Genomic DNA, 19,694 nt, shown 5'->3' with positions numbered 1-19,694 from the left:
GGGCATGGGGTGTGGGTACATTAGTGGCACCTGTACTTAAGAGGAGAAGGGCAAGAAAGATGATCTCAAGGTATTATTCAGTGCCTTAACAGTAATCCAGTCTTTATTATGGTCAAAGAACCCATAAAGACAGTGAGGCCATTAAAAATACAACTCACTCAAGAAAATAACAATTTTGGAAAGCTAAAAGTGATCAAAGGATATGTCTATATGGCAACAGCAAAAGACAAAAGGGAAGAGGAGGAGTAGGAGCATTAGATGGCGGTAGGGGAAACGGTTAGTGGATGGCACATGGAATCCATCACAACACAGAGCACTTCAGTTCGAGGAACTATATATCAAGGGGCTCCAACCTTGGCACTTTTAAGACTTGTGGACTTCAACTCCCAGAATTCAGGTAGCAGAGCTGAGGAATTCTGGGAGTTGAAGTCCACAAGTCTTAAAGTTATCCATTTTGGAAACCTCTTAACTAGATCGTTCTGAATTCTACTTTGTGGCATGAGTCACGCTCGGGTGGATTTTTTTTAAGTGCCCATGCATAGAACCTGGCACAATCTTGTACGTTGCAACCAGGTTTTTATCTGCAAACAGCAGAGTTGTAGAATTGTTCAGAGTGCACCCTGGAGTAATCAGGCACTAAAGAGGGGAAGGAAGAAAATGAAGAAGAGGTTTTAACAAACGCTATTTTCCTTTCCAGCAACACCCCAGGAAGGAGCAGCTCAGGGCTGAGAGGGACCACCAGCCATTTGGGTCTGCGGCACCCCGATGGCCCCAGCTGGCTCCTAGGGATGGTTGCGTGAGGCTGAGGCAATGCCTGCAGATGGCACCCCTGATGCTTTGCTTCCATTTCATGCAGCAGACGGCGGACAACTCTCTCTTCTTCCGTCTCGCCTTCAAAATGGAAGACCCTGGCCAGCTCTTTCAGACGCTGCTCCAACTGCTTCCGCTCCAGAGGGTGGTCCCCGGGCACCTCCAAGCAGGCCTCGTACGCCCGCAACGCTGCCTGCCTCTGGCCCTTCTTCCGGATGAGGAAATCCCCCCAATGAATATAGAAAGACTGCTGGCACCTCTTGCTGGCGGTTGGCAGGGCCTCCATCATGCCCAGGTACACCTCCTCCTCGTAAAGCGGGCACCGTTCTCCGTACAACTTAGCCAGCTTCAGCTGGGAAAACATAGATTCAGGATTGGCTTCCAGAGCCCGTTTCATGCACCCAATGGCCTCCTCCACGATCTCCTCTCGGTTCCCCTTGAATCCTCGATCTAAGAGATCCATGTAACAGATGCCTAGGTCGTAGTACAGGAGATAGTAATCACCGCAGAGGGAAATGGCCTTCTTGAGGGTGGAAATGGCCTCGGAGAGAAAGTGGAACTTATGAACCTTGGCGGCAATTCTCAGGAGTTCTGGGTTGAGACTGTTCTGCACCACATCGTTGGCAAGATGCCGCGCCCTTTCATTATCTTTCCTATGGAGAATCTCTGCCAAGTATACTTTGGCTTCATAATTTTCGGGTGGCTACGGATCAGCCCTTCCAGCAACTTCTGGCTCTCTTCCTGTAACTTCTCATCATAGCAGTGTGTCCAGGAAGCGAAGGTGGAGAAAGCCAGGCCCTCCTGCAGGTCCACGCTTGATTCCTGCAGCTCCAGGGCCTTCTGGAAACATTCCTTGGCCAGCTGGCCATTCCGGAAGCCCATGGCCAAGAGGGACCAGCCCTTCTGGGCGTAGACCCGGGATCGGGCGGAGTAAGGCTCAGGGCTGGATAGGTCCCGGCAGATCTGGCGGATCTGGGCCAAGTAGAGATCCACCTTGTCATAATCGGTCAAGTGGTAATAGATCCAGGCGTAGTTCCCGTACACCAGCAGGGCCTGGCGTGAGAAGGTCCCCTGAGGCTCCTTCCTCAGGACCTCCTTGGCTTCCTGCAGGATGGCCAGGGCCTCTTTGGGGCTCCCCTCCAGGTGGCGCAGGTAGGCCTTCAGGGCAAGGTAGGTGGCCCGGTTACAGAGGGGGCCGTGCTCCAGGCGGAGAGCCAGAGTAATCAAGGTGTGTCGGATGCACATCTTGTCCTTGACCTCAAAGTCCCAGGTGAAGTGACACTGTAGGTGCTGGAGCTTCTCCTTCAGGGGTCTGCAGTAGGGGAGGGGAGTGGAAGAAAGAGAAGACAAAAGTGGAGGAGACCTGGGTGAGTGGCAAAGGACAACTTCCTTGTTTGTGTGTGTGTGTGTGTAGTGGACTCAGTTAATGTGTTGACCACAAACGGAGCTGTTCAGGCTGGCCACTCCTGGGGAAGCAGACCCTGCCACTGTCTGGACCAGGGGTCTGCAACCTGCGGCTTCCTATCGGCTGATCCCACCACTGACTGGCCCCTCCCTTCCCCTCTCCATCACTCCTCGCCTGGCCTGAGAAGGTAAGGGGGATGGCAGGGGATGGAGATTCACTCCATATTCCAGTGCAGGAGGTGATTGGGTGGGAGTGAGTGATGTCACGTTGGCCAGGCGAGTCTGGCCCACCCGGTTGTTTAATTATTGGCTCCCGGAGTTTTCTTTTCTGTGGGAAACGGGTCCAAATGGCTCTTTGAGTGTTTATGGTTGCAGACCCTCGATTTCCCGAAGGTCTTCTTGGGTGGGGAACCTCCTCTTTGGGGGGGTCTTACGAAGAAGCTAGCTTCCAAGGAAGGGAACCTGTTTTAGCCTCCTGTCTGCAGCGAGGAGATCCACGGAACACGGTCTCTGTTTACCCCTCTTAGAAGCTTTCTGCCCCTCTTGATGGTCTCTAGGGGGTCGCCCATGTGGTTGCCTTTGCTGCTCTTCCCCTTCCTCATTCCTGTGTGTGTGTGTGTAAGGTGCAATCTTTGCACCTTATGATCTTGAAAAATAAATCAGGCTGGTGGGTATCGGGTGGATACAGGACAGCCGAAGTTGCCACTGTGGAGGTTCTGGGTCCTCTCCAGGGGTGGGATTCAGTTGGTTCGGGCCTTGCAGGACCGGCTATATGTCATTGGACCCCCTTGCAGTGGCTTATTAATGTAAGTGTATTACTGCTATTACTATATCCTTCATATCTCTTCATTTCTTATGTTCCAACTTATTAGAAACAATAAACCTCTGATCTTAAAGTAAGAACTATTGCTTGTGTTGCTGTCTGTTTCCTATTGGTGTTTCTTTATGACACAGGGAAGTGCAGGGTTGGTGTGGTGGCTCGGGGGGGAATGGCCCTCCCGGAAGTTCTAGAATTCTGGAAACGGGCCTGTTTCTGGCTTCCAGAGAGCCTCCGGAGCCCTGGGGAGGCTGTCTTTGCCCTCCCAGAGAGGCCTGAGGGAAGCCTCTGGACTCGGGGGGTTGTGTGAAAATGGCCCTTCTGGAAGTTCTAGAAGTCTGGAAACGGGCCTGTTTCTGGCTTCCCGAGAGCCTCCGGAGTCCTGAGGAGGCCATCTTTGCCCTCCCAGAGAGGCCTGAGGGAAGCCTCCGGACTCTGGGGTGTGTGAAATATGGCCCTTCTGGAAGTTCTAGAAGTCTGGAAACGGGCCTGTTTCTGGCTCCCAGAGAGCCTCCGGAGCCCTGAGGAGGCCGTCTTTGCCCTCCCAGAGAGGCCTGAGGGAAGCCTCCGGACTCTGGGGGTTGTGAAAATGGTCCTTCTGGAAGTTCTAGAAGTCTGGAACGGGCCTGTTTCTGGCTCCCAGAGAGCCTCCGGAGCCCTGAGGAGGCCGTCTTTGCCCTCCCAGAGAGGCCTGAGGGAAGCCTCCGGACTCTGGGGGTTGTGAAAAATGCCCCTTCTGGAAGTTCTAGAAGTCTGGAACGGGCCTGTTTCTGGCTCCCAGAGAGCCTCCGGAGCCCTGAGGAGGCCGTCTTTGCCCTCCCAGAGAGGCCTGAGGGAAGCCTCCGGACTCTGGGGTGTGTGAAAAATGGCCCTTCTGGAAGTTCTAGAAGTTTGGAACGGGCCTGTTTCTGGCTCCCAGAGAGCCTCCGGAGCCCTGAGGAGGCCGTCTTTGCCCTCCCAGAGAGGCCCCAGGGAAGCCTCCGGACTCTGGGGGTTGTGAAAATGCCCTTCTGGAAGTTCTAGAAGTTTGGAAACGGGCCTGTTTCTGGGTTCCCGAGAGCCTCTGGAGCCCTGGGGAGGCCGTCTTTGCCCTCCCAGAGAGGCCCCAGGGAAGCCTCCGGACTCTGGGGTGTGTGAAATATGGCCCTTCTGGAAGTTCTAGAAGTTTGGAAACGGGCCTGTTTCTGGGTTCCCGAGAGCCGCTGAGGAGCCCTGGGGAGGCTGTCTTTGCCCTCCCAGAGAGGCCCCAGGGAAGCCTCCGGACTCTGGGGTGTGTGAAATATGGCCCTTCTGGAAGTTCTAGAAGACTGGAAACGGGCCTGTTTCTGGCTTCCAGAGAGCCTCTGGAGCCCTGGGGAGGCCGTCCTTGCCCTCCCAGAAGCCTGAGGGAAGCCTCTGGACTCTGGGGTGTGTGAAAATGCCCCTTCTGGAAGTTCTAGAAGTCTGGAAAAGGAAATGAGAAACTGAAAGTAATGTACACGGAAGTTTACAGAAAGTGAGAGCTAGTGAAGTTGTGAAGCGTGTATGAAGAAAAAGCGTGTAAGAAGAAAAGGATAAAGGACGGGGTTGGAGATCAGCTCGGGGCCCTTTGATTTATGGCAGTCCTTGCAGGACCTGCTATATGTCATTGGACCCCCTTGCAGTGGCTTATTAATGTAAGTGTATTACTGCTATTACTATATCCTTCATATCTCTTCATTTCTTATGTTCCAAATTATTAGAAACAATAAACCTCTGATCTTAAAGTAAGAACTATTGCTTGTGTTGCTGTCTGTTTCCTATTGGTGTTTCTTCATGACAAAGGGAAGTGCAGGGTTGGTGTGGTGGCTCGGGGGGGGGGGAATGGCCCTCCCGGAAGTTCTAGAAGTCTGGAAACGGGCCTGTTTCTGGCTCCCGGAGAGCCTCCGGAGCCCTGAGGAGGCCATCTTTGTCCTCCCAGAAAGGCCCGAGGGAAGCCTCCGGACTCTGGGGTGTGTGTGAAAAATGGCCCTTCTGGAAGTTCCACCAGGCCACGCCCACCATGGCCACGCCCACCCAGCAACTGGGCAGCAATCCGGTTGCTGGGATTTTGGAATCCCACCCCTGATCCTTTCTGCACAGCCCAGGGCTCCATAAAACGGACCCTCCCCTCAACCACCGCACGGTCTTTCCTCCCTGGGGAGGAACCGGTCTCCCAGGAGGAGGGAGGTGGGTGAAAGTGAGGGGCAATTGGGTTGTGTCATGGTGGACTGCCTTAAAACCCGATGCTCCCCATTGTCAGCCACATTTCAAAGGTGGGAGGGGGTGTTGAATGTCCCCTCTGGTGAAATCTGACTCTGGAGGGGGTGCGCCATGGCTGCCCAGTCCACGCCTAGCTGAAATGGAGGGGGCTGGTCCCAGCTTGAAGTGGGCCCACAATTGCAGTCTCCATTCACGCAGGGGAAGAAGGCAGGAGGGTTCTGGGGGTTGTGGGGAGGGAGGACTGGAAAGGAGCTGAGTTCTAGAGTCTCGCCTCCTTCCCGGCCGAGGGTCCCACTTCAGTTCTTGGGGGCTGCAAAGGGCTGCTAAGGCAGACAGGGAGGTTGTTGGGAGAGTCTGGGGGGGAGGGAACAGGGGGGTTGTGGGGGCCTCTGCTGCAGAGGTGAGATTCAGCCGATTCTGGAGAACCGGTAGCAGAAATTTTGAGTCGTTCGGAGAACCGGAAAATCCCACCTCCGACTGGCCCCACCAACCCCATATCTCTTCTCCGCCTCTCATTGAGTCCCAGCTGATCGGCTGGGTCTCCTTCGGTTGCCCTGCCCAGGAGAATGGAGCTGGAAAGCAGGCTTGTGGGGTGGGGAGGGAAGGGGGATTTTGCAGTATCCTTCCCCTGCCACGACCACTAAGCCACGCCCACAGAACACCACACCCAACAAGCCACACCCACTGCTGCTCAGCTGGGTCTTCTTTGGTTGCCCTGCCCAGGAGAACGGAGCTGGAAAGCAGGTTGGTGGGGGTGGGGAGGGGGATTTTGCAGTCTCTTTCCCCCTGCCACGCCCACCAAACCACGCCAAAAGAACACCACACCCACGAGAACTTGTAGTAAAAACAACATTGAATTCCACCCCTGATCTGCTGTGGTTGGGCTCTATGGGAGCGCCAAAGCTACCCAAGCTATGGGGAGTTGGTCCCTCAGCCGGGAGCAGGAGTCTGGGGGAGGAGGGGGAAGGGAGGGAGCGGACTTTGCCTGTTCCAGAGCCTCAATCAATCAATCCACCTGAATAGAGCTGGAAGGGACCCTTGGAGGTCTTCTAGTCCAGCCCCCTGCCTCGTTGTGGGGCGGCACACCCACAAAGCCTCCTCCTCCCCTCCCCCATTCAGCCTCCCTCTCCGGCTCCTTCGGGACGGGGGGTTGTTGTGGAGTCTGTTTGGGGAGGGCAGATTGTGGGGCAAGAGAGAAGCAGCCCCTCCCGGAGTCTCCGGCGGCGACCCCGCCTGCAATGCAGGTTGTGGCTCCGGCTCCTTCGGGACTGGAAGGCGCCGGAGAACCGCCCCCAAAGTCGCCTCCGAGCCCCTCCGAAAGGCAGGGGGCACACAGACCGCTCCGGGGAGGATCTCAGTACTTGATATGGGGAGGGGGCAGGAGAGACCGAGAGCCGCTCCTCCCAGCACCCGTTTTGCAAGGGAAGAGACGTTGCCCCACATTCAATGGGACCCCCGCCCTTTAAGAACCTTCCCCGCCTCTCTCTATTCCAAGGGGGGAGGATCTCAGTACTTGATGGGGGGAGAGAGACCGAGACCTGGCTGTAACCGCAGGAGAAGAAACCCCCCGCACCCGTTTTGCAAGGGAAGAGACGTGCCCCCAACACATTCAACGGGACCCTCGCCCTTTCTAACACGTTTAGCAGCGTTGGAAGGGACCTTGTAGGTCATCCAGCCCAACCCCTTCCCCCGCCCCCAAGCAAGTTGACCTACATGTTCGTGTGAGGGAGGCGCCGGCCCGATAGTGGGACCCAGCCCCCGGGGAGGGGGGAGGGGGCGTTGGGGACCCCTGCCTTTACACGATGCAACCTTCCTTTTTTTGCTTTCTTTAGGGACCCTCCCTCCCCGCCTCTCTCTCTCTCTCTCTCTCTCTCTCTTTTCCAGGGGTGGGGGGCTCCCCTCCCTCCATACGTACCCCATCCTTGCACCCTCTTCGCGCTCCGGCTGCCTCTCTGGAGATCCGGAGCAAAGCGCGCAAGAGACAAGCGGCTCCCGCGACGGTTTCTGTTTCTTCACTCCGCGGTCTGGAAGTCGAAATCGAAAGTAGCGGCAGAAGCGATCGCTGAGAATTGGGCTCGTTGGGTTGTCTTTCTGCTTTTTATTTCTTCCATTTGGACGCCGTCCAGACGAGACGATTCACGTGTGGGACAGCATCTCTTGATTCTCCTCCCATCGGGCAGGAGGCACAGAAGCGCAGCCAGGCGGAGAAATAGGCTGAAAAAGTAGTTTTTATCCACCCATGGGTTGTTAGACGTTGAGACGAAACACAGCGCCACAACCAGATCTAATCTGACAGGCTCGCAGGGCTAATATAACGGGCAATATGTCTATACCGGTGTGTGTGTGTGTGTGTGTGTGTGTGTGTGAGAGAGAGAGAGAGAGAGAGAGAGAGAGAGAGAGAGAGTTTACTTTACTTTATTATCATTGCACCTCATACAACAAAATCAAACATCATCTTCAGTTCACATCAGGACCATGAAAATAAAGACAAACACACATCCTTCACACTCCACACATTGAATTGAAAACCCGACACCACACCAACTCTGCACTATACAGCAGAATTCTAAAGAGGTGTGTGTGTGTGTGTGTGTGTGTGTGTGTGTGTGTGTGTCTATTATATATATTCTTAAGTTTTCACGGGTACTTACATGTATGGCATTCAGCTTTGTTCGGGTATTTTCCCACGTCATTGTAGTTGTGTACAGACGAACGTTGTGTACAGACGAACGTTGTGTACAGACGAACACAATACAGAAGCCTGATGATGGCAGATGAGATTCTGCCGAAACGTTGCTACAACTTTAAAAGCACAACTATAATGACGTGGGAAAATACCCGAACAAAGCTGAATACCATATATGTATGTATATGTATATAGATAGGTATATATGTATATATGTAATCTATAATACCTATATATCTACCTACCTACCTATCCATCTTCTATATCTATCGATCTTCTTTCTTTCTATCTAAACATTGTCTATATCATATCTATCATTTATCTATCCGTTTTCTATATATATCCATCATCTATCTATCTATCTATCTATCTATCTATCTATCTATCTATCTATCTATCTATCTATCGCTAGCTAGCATCTATTCATCCATCCATCCATCCATATCTATCATCTATCCATCCATCTCTCTCATTTATATCCCATGTCTCTCTATCATTTATATCTATCATCTATATCATCAATTCTATCTGTGATATATCTATGATATATATCATATCTAAAATCTATCTCTAACGGTTATCTCTCTCTCTGATCTATATCATTTATATCATCTATCAATTATCTCTCTACCTATCTATCTTAGAACAGAACAGAACAGAACAGAAAATATGGAATGGAATAGAATTCAGAATAGAATAGAATAGAATAGAATAGAATAGAATAGAATAGAATACAATACAATACAATACAATACAATACAATACAATACAATAGAATTTAGAATAGAATAGAATAGAATAGAATAGAATAGAATAGAATAGAATAGAATAGAATAGAACAGAACAGAACCTATCTATCTATTTGCTGCGCGTCTCATTTTGAAGCAACTCTGGGCTGCTTCCAGCATAAAAAGAAAACATTAAAACCACCGTAGGAAGTTAGCACCCACCCCACTCCTAGAAAATTAAAATATCCTAAGAAATATTAAAAAGGCAGAATATTTCCCCTAAACAGAGTAGAAACTCAGAAGTAGAAACTCACCCCCACCTTTGTTAATGGGTGGGCCATTAAGGCCTGGGCCAGCCTATTTTACATAACAAAGATCTACTCCAGGTAAAGCTATAATAGGAATTGCCCAAAGCCTTTTTCATGACATCATCATCCAGCAAAGGCTCAACCAAGCCTGGGACTCAGGACAGCCTACCGAGTTGCCCCTGCATGGCCCCATGGGAGCCTGACAACCAATCAGAATGCAAGCTCCAATTCAAATCCCAACAAAGGTTATAAAACCCAGGCACTCTCATCGTATCAGCCCTTCTGGACCTTCTCTTCTCACCTTGAAGCATGGGATCGTCCTTCCTTTTCCCTTCGGAGCTCCAAGCCATGTGGTCCTGCTGACCGCCATTAAAGCATCTTTCCAAACAGCCTCCATTGTTTCCAGTGTCTTTTTCCCCACTTGGGACTGAACCCAGAAGGAAGGAAGGAAGGAAGGATGGATGGATGGTGGGGGTCCTTGGTGCTCTCTGAGTTTGGCTGTTTTCTTGCAGACGTTTCATGACCCAACGAGGGAATATCATCAGTGCTAGAAGGGAGGGGGTTTGCACAAAGGATGGGGGGAGGACTGGTGTTCTTGGTGCTTCGTGGGGTTTTTTCTGCAGGCTTTTCATGACTCAACCAGTTAACGTCAGTACTAGTGGGAAGTAAAGCTTTCCCAATCTCTTCTAGCACTGATGATGTTATCTAGTTGCGTGATGAAATGTCTCCAGGAAAACAAACCAGCTCAGACAGCACCAAGGACTCTTCATGCCCAGAGTGAGTCAGGTGAAATATAGAATAGAATAGAATAGAATAGAATAGAATAGAATAGAATAGAATAGAATAGAATAGAATAAGGAAAGAATAAGGATAGAATAGAAAATAGAAAGAATAGAATAGAATAAGGAAAGAATAAGGATAGAATAGAAAATAGAAAGAATAGAATAGAATAAGGAAAGAATAAGGATAGAATAGAAAATAGAAAGAATAGAATATAATAGAATATAGAATAGAATAGAATAGAATAGAATAGAATAGAATAGAATAGAACAGAATAGAAAATATGGAATGGAATGGAATGGAATGGAATGGAGTGGAGTGGAGTGGAGTAGAGTAGAGTAGAGTAGAGTAGAGTAGAGTAGAGTAGAGTAGAGTAGAGTAGAGTAGAGTAGAGTAGAGTAGAGTAGAGTAGAATAGAATAGAAGAATAGAATAGAACAAAATTCTTTATTGGCTAAGTGTGATTGGACAGACAAGGAATTTGTCTTGGTGCAAATGCTCTCAGTGGACATAAAAGAAAAAATACATTCGTCAAGAATCATCAGGGACTACAGTAATGAAATATGTAGATTTTTAGAAAATAATAAATATATAAGGATGTACTTTTTTTATTATATCTACAAAATGTTTTTACGATAGATTTGGGAGGATTATATGAATTCTTATAAAATAAACTAAGTAAATTATGGTTATCTTGCAAAATATGAATGAATAAAACTATAGTCAAATGATTGATTAATAATGATACTAGGGTATTCAATTTTTGATTGATAATATGAGCTATTATGCAATGTAACTGTAACTGAAGACTACGAAATGGATGCACAAAATAATTTGTAAACCAACAGGCACACTGCTTGTATACTTATGGAAGAAAGTTTGATGTTTTTATGTTTTGTTTGTTTATGTTTGTTTTTAAAAACCAATAAAATTTACAAAAAAAAAAGAATCATCAGGGACAACACTTAATGATAGTCATAGGGTACAATCAGCAATCAAATCATACTAGGAAACAGTCAATATAAAGTAAGGATACAAGCGACAAAGTTACAGTCCTACAGTCACAAGTATAAGGAGTGATGAGAAGATTAATAGCAATAGTAATGCAGACTTTGTAAATAGTTGGACAGTGTTGAGGGAATTACACTGCTCCAAAAAAATAAAGGGAACACTTAAACAACACAATGTAACTTCAAGTCAATCACACTTCTGTGAAATCAAACTGTCCACTTAGGTAGCAACATGATTGACAATCAATTTCACATGCCACACACACTACTGAGCCTCATTTTGACTTGTTTTAAGGACATTACATCAAAGTTGGATCCACCTGTGGTGTTTTTCTTCCACTTTAATTTTGAGTGTAACTCCAAATCCAGACCTCCACGGGTTGCTAAATTTGATTTCCATTGATAATTTTTGTGTGATTTTGTTGTCAGCACATTCAACTATGTCATGAACAAAGTATTTAATAAGCATATTTCATTCATTCAGATCTTGGATGTCTTATTTTTGTGTTCCCTTTATTTTTTTGAGCAGGGTATTTGTTTAGCAGAGTGATTAACTGTTCTTGTGTCTAGTTGTTCTGGTGTGCAGGGCTCTATAGTGTCGTTCTGAGGGTGGGAGTTGAAACAGTTCACGTCCAGGATGTGAGGGGTCTCTGGATATTTTCACAGCCCTCTTTTTAACTCGTGCAGTATGCAGGTCCTCCATGGAAGGCAGGTTGGTAGCCATGGTTTTTTCTGCAGTCCTAATTCCTCTCCGGAGTCCGTGTCTGTCTTGTTGGGTTGCAGAACCGAACCAGACAGTCATAGAGGTGCAGATGACAGACTCAATGGTGAAATATCTCCAGGAAAACAAACCAGCTCAAGAGAGCACCAAGGTCTCTTCATGCGCAGAGTCGGTAAGGTGAAACGAGCAGGGTAGAAATTTAATTAAAAAACAACAACAACAAAATATAAAGGTGTTATTTATTTTTTCCCCTACTAAAACCAAAGTCGCGCTTAGCCGGGTGGCTCGCCCGAAGGCCGTTTGCTGGACGGCCTATTTGCCCGTGAAGCAGGTGCGCTGAAGGGGCCTCCCTGTCCATCTCCTCCCCACCGACCCAATCCTACCCCAGCCAACCTGGCCTGGCCTTTGGCAACGCCCCCTCCCCTTCGCCCCCCCCCAACCTGCTTTCATTTTCGATTTCTCCCTGTCCGCCCACCTGGCCGGAGTCCCTTCCTTGCGCCCAAACTCCGGAGAGGTAGACGGAGCGCGAACGGTGCGGCAGGATGAGGTAGGTGGGGCGTTGGGGGAGGGAACGGACCCCTCACCCCCAGGAACGGAGGGTGAAGGGGTCCCTGATGGGAAGGGGTCCCCTGGATCCTGGGGAACGACTCTCCCTGCAAAATAAGGGCGCGGGGGGACGTCGGCTGCTGCAACCAAGCCTCTGTCCCCTCCCCATCAATTACCTGAGCGCCCCCCAAACAGGTGGTCCTGTGGTTGCAATACGAGCCTGTGGCCCCTGCTTTTCGGGGGGGCGCATCCTGGCTCTCCAGCGCTTTTGAACCCCCGAAGGAGCCGGAGCGAGAATCTGCGCTACAGAGAGACAGGCAGCTGCCCCACAAGCCGTCCCCCCGACTCTCCAAGGACCCCTGTGCCCGTATCTGCAGCCCCCGAAGGAGCGGGAGCCTGGGGGGGAGGCGGCGTGGCGGGTGTGTTGCTCCCCCCCAGCGAGACTCCGGAACACCCAAAGGCAGCTGCCCCACCCAAACCCCCTCCCCAGATTGCAAAAGCTGTTCTGCTCCTGCTGAGGCTGCAAACCCCCCCAATTCCAGCTGGGCTACCAACTCCCATACGGCCTGGGTAGACTTGCCACCCCCCTTCAGAGCCCCTCCCCAGCAAGAGGGCCCGTCCACAACTCCCTTTGAAACCTGCAACAATGGAGTGTTAAGTTTATGTTTTACCAACAAAGAAATAAAAAGACACTACTAAAGATCTACTTCAAGCTGTTTAGCTCTCATCAGCTAGCCAAGCCCTTCTGGGATTCGAACCGGGGGTGAGGAAGGGTAGAGCTAACTGATTAAAAAAAATATATAATTCTTTTTATTGGCCAAGTGTGATTAGACACACAAGGAATTCATCTTGGTGCAAATGCTCTCAGATACATCAAAGAAAAGAGACATTTGTCAAGAGTCAAGAATCATCAGGTAGAACACTTAATAACAGTCATAGGTACCAATAAGCAATTATGTCATACTAGGAAACAGTCAATATAGATCTTAAGGATGCAAGTTGTAATCCTACAGTCACAAGTGGGAGGGGAGGGGAGATAAGGAGTGATGAGAAGGTTAATAGTGATAGTAGTGCAGACTTTGTAAATAGTTGGATAGTGTTGAGGGAATTACTTGATGGCGTTTGGGGAAAAACTCCCCTTGTGTCTAGTTGTTCTGGTGTGCAGGGCTCTATAGCGTCGTTTTGAGGGAAGGAGTTGAAACAGTTTATGTCCGGGATGTGAGGGGTCTGTAGATATTTTCACAGCCCTCTTTTCGACTCATGCAGGATGCAGGTCCTCCATGGAAGGCAGGTTGGTAGCCATTGTTTTTTCTGCAGTCCTAATTACCCTCTGGAGTCTGTGTCTGTCCTGTTGGGTTGCAGAACCGAACCAGACAGTGATAGAGGTGCAGATGACAGACTCAATAATTCCTCTGTAGAACTGGATCAGCAGCTCCTTTGGGTAGTTTGAGCTTTCTGAGTTGGCGCAGGAAGAACCTTCTTTGTTGGCCTTTTTTGATAACGTTTTCGATGTTAGGTGTCCATTTTAGGTCTTGTGAGATAATAGAACCTAGAAATGTGAAGGTCTCTACTGCTGATACTGTGTTGTCTAGTATTGTAAGAGGTGGCCGTATGGGAGGGTTTCTCCTAAAGTCTACCACCATTTCTACAGTTTTGAGTGTGTTCAGTTCCAGATTGTTCTGGTTAAACCACAAGGCAAGTTGTACGACAAACTGATGAGAGCTAAATAGCTGGAAATAGATCTATACTTAGTCTCTTTTTATTTCTTGGTTGGGAAAACATAAACTTAACACAAAAATAGTTTGTCGCAAAACCAGCTCCTAAAAGGCGAAAGCGGAAGCAGGGTGCTCCATCCCATAATTCGGTAGATCAGGTTGCCCTGATTTAAAAAAAAAACTCAATCTCCCCCTCACCCCCGAATAGCCAAAAAGCTAGGAAACCCCGTGGCTTAGAGGTTAATACATCGTCCTAATATGTAAGCAGCCCAGGATTCAAACTCCAGAAGTGTATGGCTGTGCAGACAGGAGGTTAAAACAGGGTCCCTTCCTTGGAAGCTAGCTTCTTTGTAAGACCCCCAAAGAGGGGGCTCCCCATCCAAGGAGATCCCCTTGGAGAATCGAAGGTCTGCATCCTCAGGAGTAGCCAGATTTGGCCAGGTTTACATGCTCCAGCTGGCTTGAACAGCTCCGTTTGTGGTCAGCACATTATCTGTGCCAGGGGGTGGGATTCTACTGGTTCGGGTGAACTGGATGTTAAATCTGACTGGCTGGCCCCACCCACCTCTCCCCTCCCCTCCCCTGAGTCTACACACGGCCCGTTTTCAATGCAGGTAAGTGCAGGATCCACGCGGAGGCTCTGGGAGCGGGGGGAGAAGTACCGGAAGTTGGAAAATGGGCCTGTTTCCAGCTTCTGGAGGGCCTCCGGAGCCTGGGGGAGGCCATTTTTGTCTTCCCAGAGGCCCGAGGAAAGCCTCTGGACCAAAGATGACTTCCGACTGGTATAACCACCGGTTCTGTCTATTAGCGTCGCGGGCGTGCAATTTACGACCTGCTGAGCTGCCCGGACAGCTGAACAGCGCTGTGTGCAAGTGCGCAGCAGTTGGAAAACCCCCCCTTTTTCCTGTTTTTTCAACCACAGCTGTGTTGCGCAAAGCGCCTGCATTTGAAAATGCAGGAAATAAAGGTCAGCTAAGAGCCCAGGCGGGCGGATGGGCCACCACAGCAGCAGACGTAGAACCTGTTCTATGTCTGCTGCTGTTTGGAGCAACCGGTTCTACAGAGGTGGACAGAACCGGTAGAAACCCAGCCCTGCTCTGGACCCTTGGGAAGGTGAAAAACGGCCCTCCTGGAAGTTCCGATAGACCACGCCCAGCCAGCAACTGGGCAGCGAACCAATTGCTGGGATTTTTGAATCCCACCCTGATCTGAGCCCACCAGACACACACACACAAACAGGGCAGGCGTGTTGTGGTTTGCCAGCAGCCGGTGCAGACGGCAGTGGAATCAAGACAGTGGGGAAGAATGGGGACCATCCGGGAGTCTGGAGAGGACTCGGACGAGGGTCCTCCGTCTGATGCAGGGATGGGGCCAGGACCATCTGGGAGTGGGGTGCTAACTCCAGAGCCTCCGGAGTCATGGCAGCAGCAAGGCAGAGGAACAAGGGGAGCCTGTTCCCAGTGTGTGTGTGCACAGAGCTGCCAGAAGACGAGAGCATCTGAAATAAAAGGGGTGACTCGGGAGTAAGCCTGGGAGGTGATTGCCCCTCCATAAAGTATAAATGTCAGGCAAAGATGACGAAACCTTTGCAGGAAGCAAAGACATTCGTTCGGTTCAGATTCATTCTTGAAGCTCTTTGTACTTCGATTGGTTTTCTTTTTAGTTCATTTGATACTTCTGTTATTGGCAGCACTTCACAGACAAGAAAGGTGGGTGCTTATCTCGAGAAACTGTTTGCGATTCATTACTGGCTAGGAATGAAAGCAATTCCCAGGGTTGCAATAAAATAAGTCTTGTTTTTTAAAATACGTGCCTGTGTAATTATGGTTTAGGAAGCCTTGGTCAGAACAAGGCGTCCTTTGCCACTCACTCAGGCCTTCTCCACTTTTGTCTTCTCCTTCCCCCACTCTCCTCTCGCCCACAGCAGACCCCTGAAGGAGAAGCTCCAGCGCCTTCAGTGTCACTTCACCTGGGACTTTGAGGTCAAGGACAAGATGAACATCCGACACACCTTGATTACTCTGGCTCTGCGCCTGGAGCACGGCCCCCTCTGTAACCGGGGCACCTACCTTGCCCTGAAGGCCTACCTGCGCCACCTGGAGGGGAGCCCCAAAGAGGCCCTGGCCATCCTGCAGGAAGACAAGGAGGTCCTGAGGAAGGAGCCTCAGGGGACCTTCTCACGCCAGGCCCTGCTGGTGTACGGGAACTACGCCTGGATCTATTACCACTTGACCGATTATGACAAGGTGGATCTCTACTTGGCCCAGATCCGCCAGATCTGCCGGGACTTATCCAGCCCTGAGCCTTACTCCGCCCCGATCCCAGAGGTCTATGCCCAGAAGGGCTGGTCCCTCTTGGCCATGGGCTTCCGGAATGGCCAGCTGGCCAAGGAATGTTTCCAGAAGGCCCTGGAGCTGCAGGAATCAAGCGTGGAGCTGCAGGAGGGCCTGGCTTTCTCCACCTTCGCTTCCTGGACACACTGCCGTGATGAGAAGTTACAGGAAGAGAGCCAGAAGTTGCTGGAAGGGCTGATCCGTAGCCACCCCGAAAATTATGAAGCCAAAGTATACTTGGCACAGACCCACCGTAGGAAAGATGATGAAAGGGCGTGGCATCTTGCCAACGATGTGGTGCAGAACAGTCGCAACCCAGAACTCCTGAGAATTGCCGCCAAGGTTTATAAGTGCCACTTTCTCCCCCAGGCCATTTCCACCCTCAAGAAGGCCATCTCCCTCTGCGGTGATTACTGTCTCCTGTACTACGACCTAGGCATCTGTTACATGGATCTCTTATATCGAGGATTCGAGGGGAACCGAGCGGAGTTGGTGGAGGAGGCCATTGGGTGCATGAAACGGTCTCTGGAAGTCAATCCTGAATCCGTGTTTTCCCAGCTGAAGCTGGCGAAGTTGTACGGAGAACGGTGCCAGCTTTACGAGGAGGAGGTGTACCTGGGCGTGATGGAGGCCCTGCCAACTGCCAGCAAGAGGTGCCAGCAGTCTTTCTATATTCACTGGGGGGATTTCCTCGTCCGGAAGAAGGGCCAGAAGCAGGCAGTGCTGCGGGCGTACGAGGCCTGCTTGGAGGTGCCCGGGGACCACCCTCTGGAGCGGAAGAAGTTGGAGCAGCGTCTGAAAGAGCTGGCCAGGTTCTTCCATTTTGAAGGCGAGACGGAACAAGAGAGAGCTGTCCACCGTCTGCTGCATGAAATGGAAGCAAAGCATCAGGGGACCCATCATTGATCTGCAGGCCTTGCCTCACGCAACCCTCCCCAGGAACCAGCTGGTCCTATCAGGGCGCTGCACCCCCGTATGGGTGCTGCCCCCTCGCAGCCCTGAGCTGCTCCTTCCTGGGGTGTTGCTTGAAAGCAATACAGTAGAACCTCTGGTTGCAAATGCTTCTGGTCATGATCAAATCGGGTGACAACCAAAAATTGTTGCCTCTGGTCGCGAACAAATTGGGTGACAACCGAAGTCGTGGAACAGATGATGGTCGTCACCAGAGGTTCTACTGTATAACGTTTGTGACAATCTCTCTCTCCTTCTCTTCCCTTCCCCTCTTTAGTGCCTAAATACTCCAGGGTGCACATGAGTGGTGAGGTGGCCTATCTAGAGGCAGATATTTCTCTCTCTCTGAGCACACAGAATTTATCTGCTGAATATAACTCCGCACTGGTGACAGAAAGGCATCTGGCCAGTAAATACTCAGCTCCATTCAGTTGCCCAAACTCCACCCCAATGCAAGGGATTGATGGGTCATTAAAAGGAGATGATTTACTACTCATAGTCCTTGAGTGGTGCAGTGGCTTAGAAGATATGAGATGAGAATTTATCTGCTGAACAAAACTCCCCATTGGGGACAGGAAGGGCATCTGGCCAGTAAGCACTCAACTCCCTTTAGTGGCCCAGACTCCACCCCGCAAAGGATTATGGGGTCGTTAAAAGGAGATGATGATGAATCCAGGGTGCACACCTGACAATTCTATAACTCCCAGCTGCTTGCAGATGTGAACCTGGCTACAACAAAGAGGATTGTGGCAGGCTCCATGTGTCAGTGCTTCAAATCCACCCGAGGGTGACCTGTGCCCTAAAGTTGAATTTAAGGAGGATCCAGTTCGTCAGATAGAGTGCTGCTAATGCTGCATGCTCCCCTACAAGCCTCTCATGTTGCTAATGCTAATGCTGCATTGTATGACTTCAGTTAATAAATAGACATTTAGTATTGGTTTCTAGACTCGGATTTATTTTCTATGCTCTTTCGTAAAATGGATTTAAGGCAGTTGCCTTCCAATCTCCCTGCCCTTCCTCAGTGTTTTTTAGGCAAAAGCACAATCACTCCAACTCTACACACGCACACGTGCACACACACACACAAACACACTTACATATATGCACAGAGTCAAGGTTTTTTTTTTTATATATTTGTTATTTTATTTTTATTGCAAACATTCCTTCCATTTGATGACATGTCATCTGGATACGAATGTCTTGTGCAATACAGTTAGTGTTTACAGTCATATTCTTAACCTAGTGTTATTGTGTGTCTGTGTTTCTCACGCCCAGGGTGAATAAGTTGGATCGACGAATCCTCCAACGCACACGATGGAGAGCATCGGATTTTAAGGCAGTCCACCATTACACAACCCAATGGCCCCCCACTTCCCCCCCCCAACTCTCTCCCCTCCTAGGAGACCTGTTCCTCCCTAGGGATGAAAGACCATGCTGTGGTTGAGGGGTGGAGTCTGTTTTATGGAGCCCCTGGGGGTGCACAAAGGACCCAAGAGCCCTCCGACAATGGCAACCTCAGCTGTCCTGTACCCACCAGATATTCAGCCCGGTTTATTTTTCAGGATCACAAGGTGCAAATAGAATAGAATTCTTTATTGGCCAAGTGTGATTGGACACACCAGGAATTGGTCTTGGTGTAAATACTCCCAGTATACATAAATAAAAGGTACATTCATTAAGATTGCACCTTACACACACACACACACAATGACAGAGAGAAAGAATGAGAAAGAAAGAATGAGAGATAAAGAATGAGAAAGAAAGTGAGAAAGGAAGAATGAGAATGAAAGAATGAGAGAAAGAATGAGAAAGAAAGAATGAGAATGAAAGTATGAGCAATAATGAGAATGAGAAAGAAAGAATGGGAAAAAAAGAAAGAGAAAGAATGGGAGAGAATAAGAGAATGAGATAGAATGAGAAAGAAAGAATGAGAGAATGAGCGATAAAGAGAAAGAATGAGAATGAGAAATATTGAGCGATAAAGAATGAGAAAGAGAATGAGCAATAAAGAGAACGAGAAAGAAAGAGAAAGAATGAAACAGACGGAGCGATAAAGAATGAGAAAGAATGAATGAGAAAGTGAGCGAGAAAGAAAATGAAAATGAGTGATAGAATGAAAAAGACGGAGCGATAAAGAGAATGAGAAAGAAAGAATGGAAAAGAGAAAGAATGAGAGAGAGAGAATGAAAGAGAGAGAAGCCGGCGCCTGTAACCGGAGTCGCTCTGCAGCCTCTGTTATATCAGGCAGCCCTTGAATAATTGAGGGCGGGGAGGGGCGAGTGGGGGGGCAGTTAAGCGAAGGTTCCTGGCCTCTTTCTTCCCTGGAGGGAAGCGGGGGAAGAAGGAACCGTCTCGTCTCCCCTCCCTTCCCACAACCAAAAGTTCCTGAAGTTGCAAAGGTACAGAAGTTGGGAGGTGAGTTGGCTTCATTTCCTTCTCCCCCGAAATCGGATTGGGGGGAGGGAGAGATGCAGCCCCTCTGTTCCCCCTCTTCTTGGTCCCTCTTTAAATAGGGATGTTCTGAGCAACATTGGCAAACTCCCCTGTCTGCCCCCCACCCCCACCCCTCCCTCTGGGCAGATGAGGGGCTCCCCCCGCCCTTGCAGGGGTTTATGGGCTGAAGTGTCCCTGATGGCCAAGCTCAGCAACCATCCCCGCCCGCCCAC

At 49.7% G+C, this 19,694-nt stretch overlaps 1 protein-coding gene and 1 pseudogene across 2 annotated transcripts; one reads left to right on the top strand and one right to left on the bottom strand.

Annotated features, from left to right (window-relative positions):
* Positions 1–395: 395 nt before the first annotated feature.
* LOC148130273 (interferon-induced protein with tetratricopeptide repeats 5-like) lies at positions 396–7,314 on the bottom strand (annotated as a pseudogene). Its single transcript, XR_015750183.1, has 2 exons — positions 7,167–7,314; positions 396–2,122 (listed from the first exon to the last, which is right to left on the bottom strand). The product of XR_015750183.1 is annotated as an interferon-induced protein with tetratricopeptide repeats 5-like (transcript).
* Positions 7,315–14,352: 7,038 nt separating this feature from the next.
* Positions 14,353–17,027, top strand: LOC148130272 (interferon-induced protein with tetratricopeptide repeats 5-like). The gene is made up of 2 exons (XM_087969081.1): positions 14,353–14,358; positions 15,577–17,027. The coding sequence occupies exons 1-2, from the start codon at positions 14,353–14,355 to the stop codon at positions 16,981–16,983; spliced, it is 1,413 nt and encodes a 470-aa protein (XP_087825207.1). The 3' UTR covers positions 16,984–17,027.
* The last annotated feature ends 2,667 nt before the right edge of the window (positions 17,028–19,694 follow it).

The sequence above is a fragment of the Notechis scutatus genome, chromosome 6 (genome assembly GCF_049901735.1).
Source record: "Notechis scutatus isolate UNSWTSFEM ecotype Mainland chromosome 6, rNotScu1.2, whole genome shotgun sequence".
NCBI classification, from domain to species: domain Eukaryota; kingdom Metazoa; phylum Chordata; class Lepidosauria; order Squamata; family Elapidae; genus Notechis; species Notechis scutatus.
The sequence above is the reverse complement of the archived record's forward strand: the minus strand, read 5'-3'. Positions and strand labels throughout refer to the sequence as shown.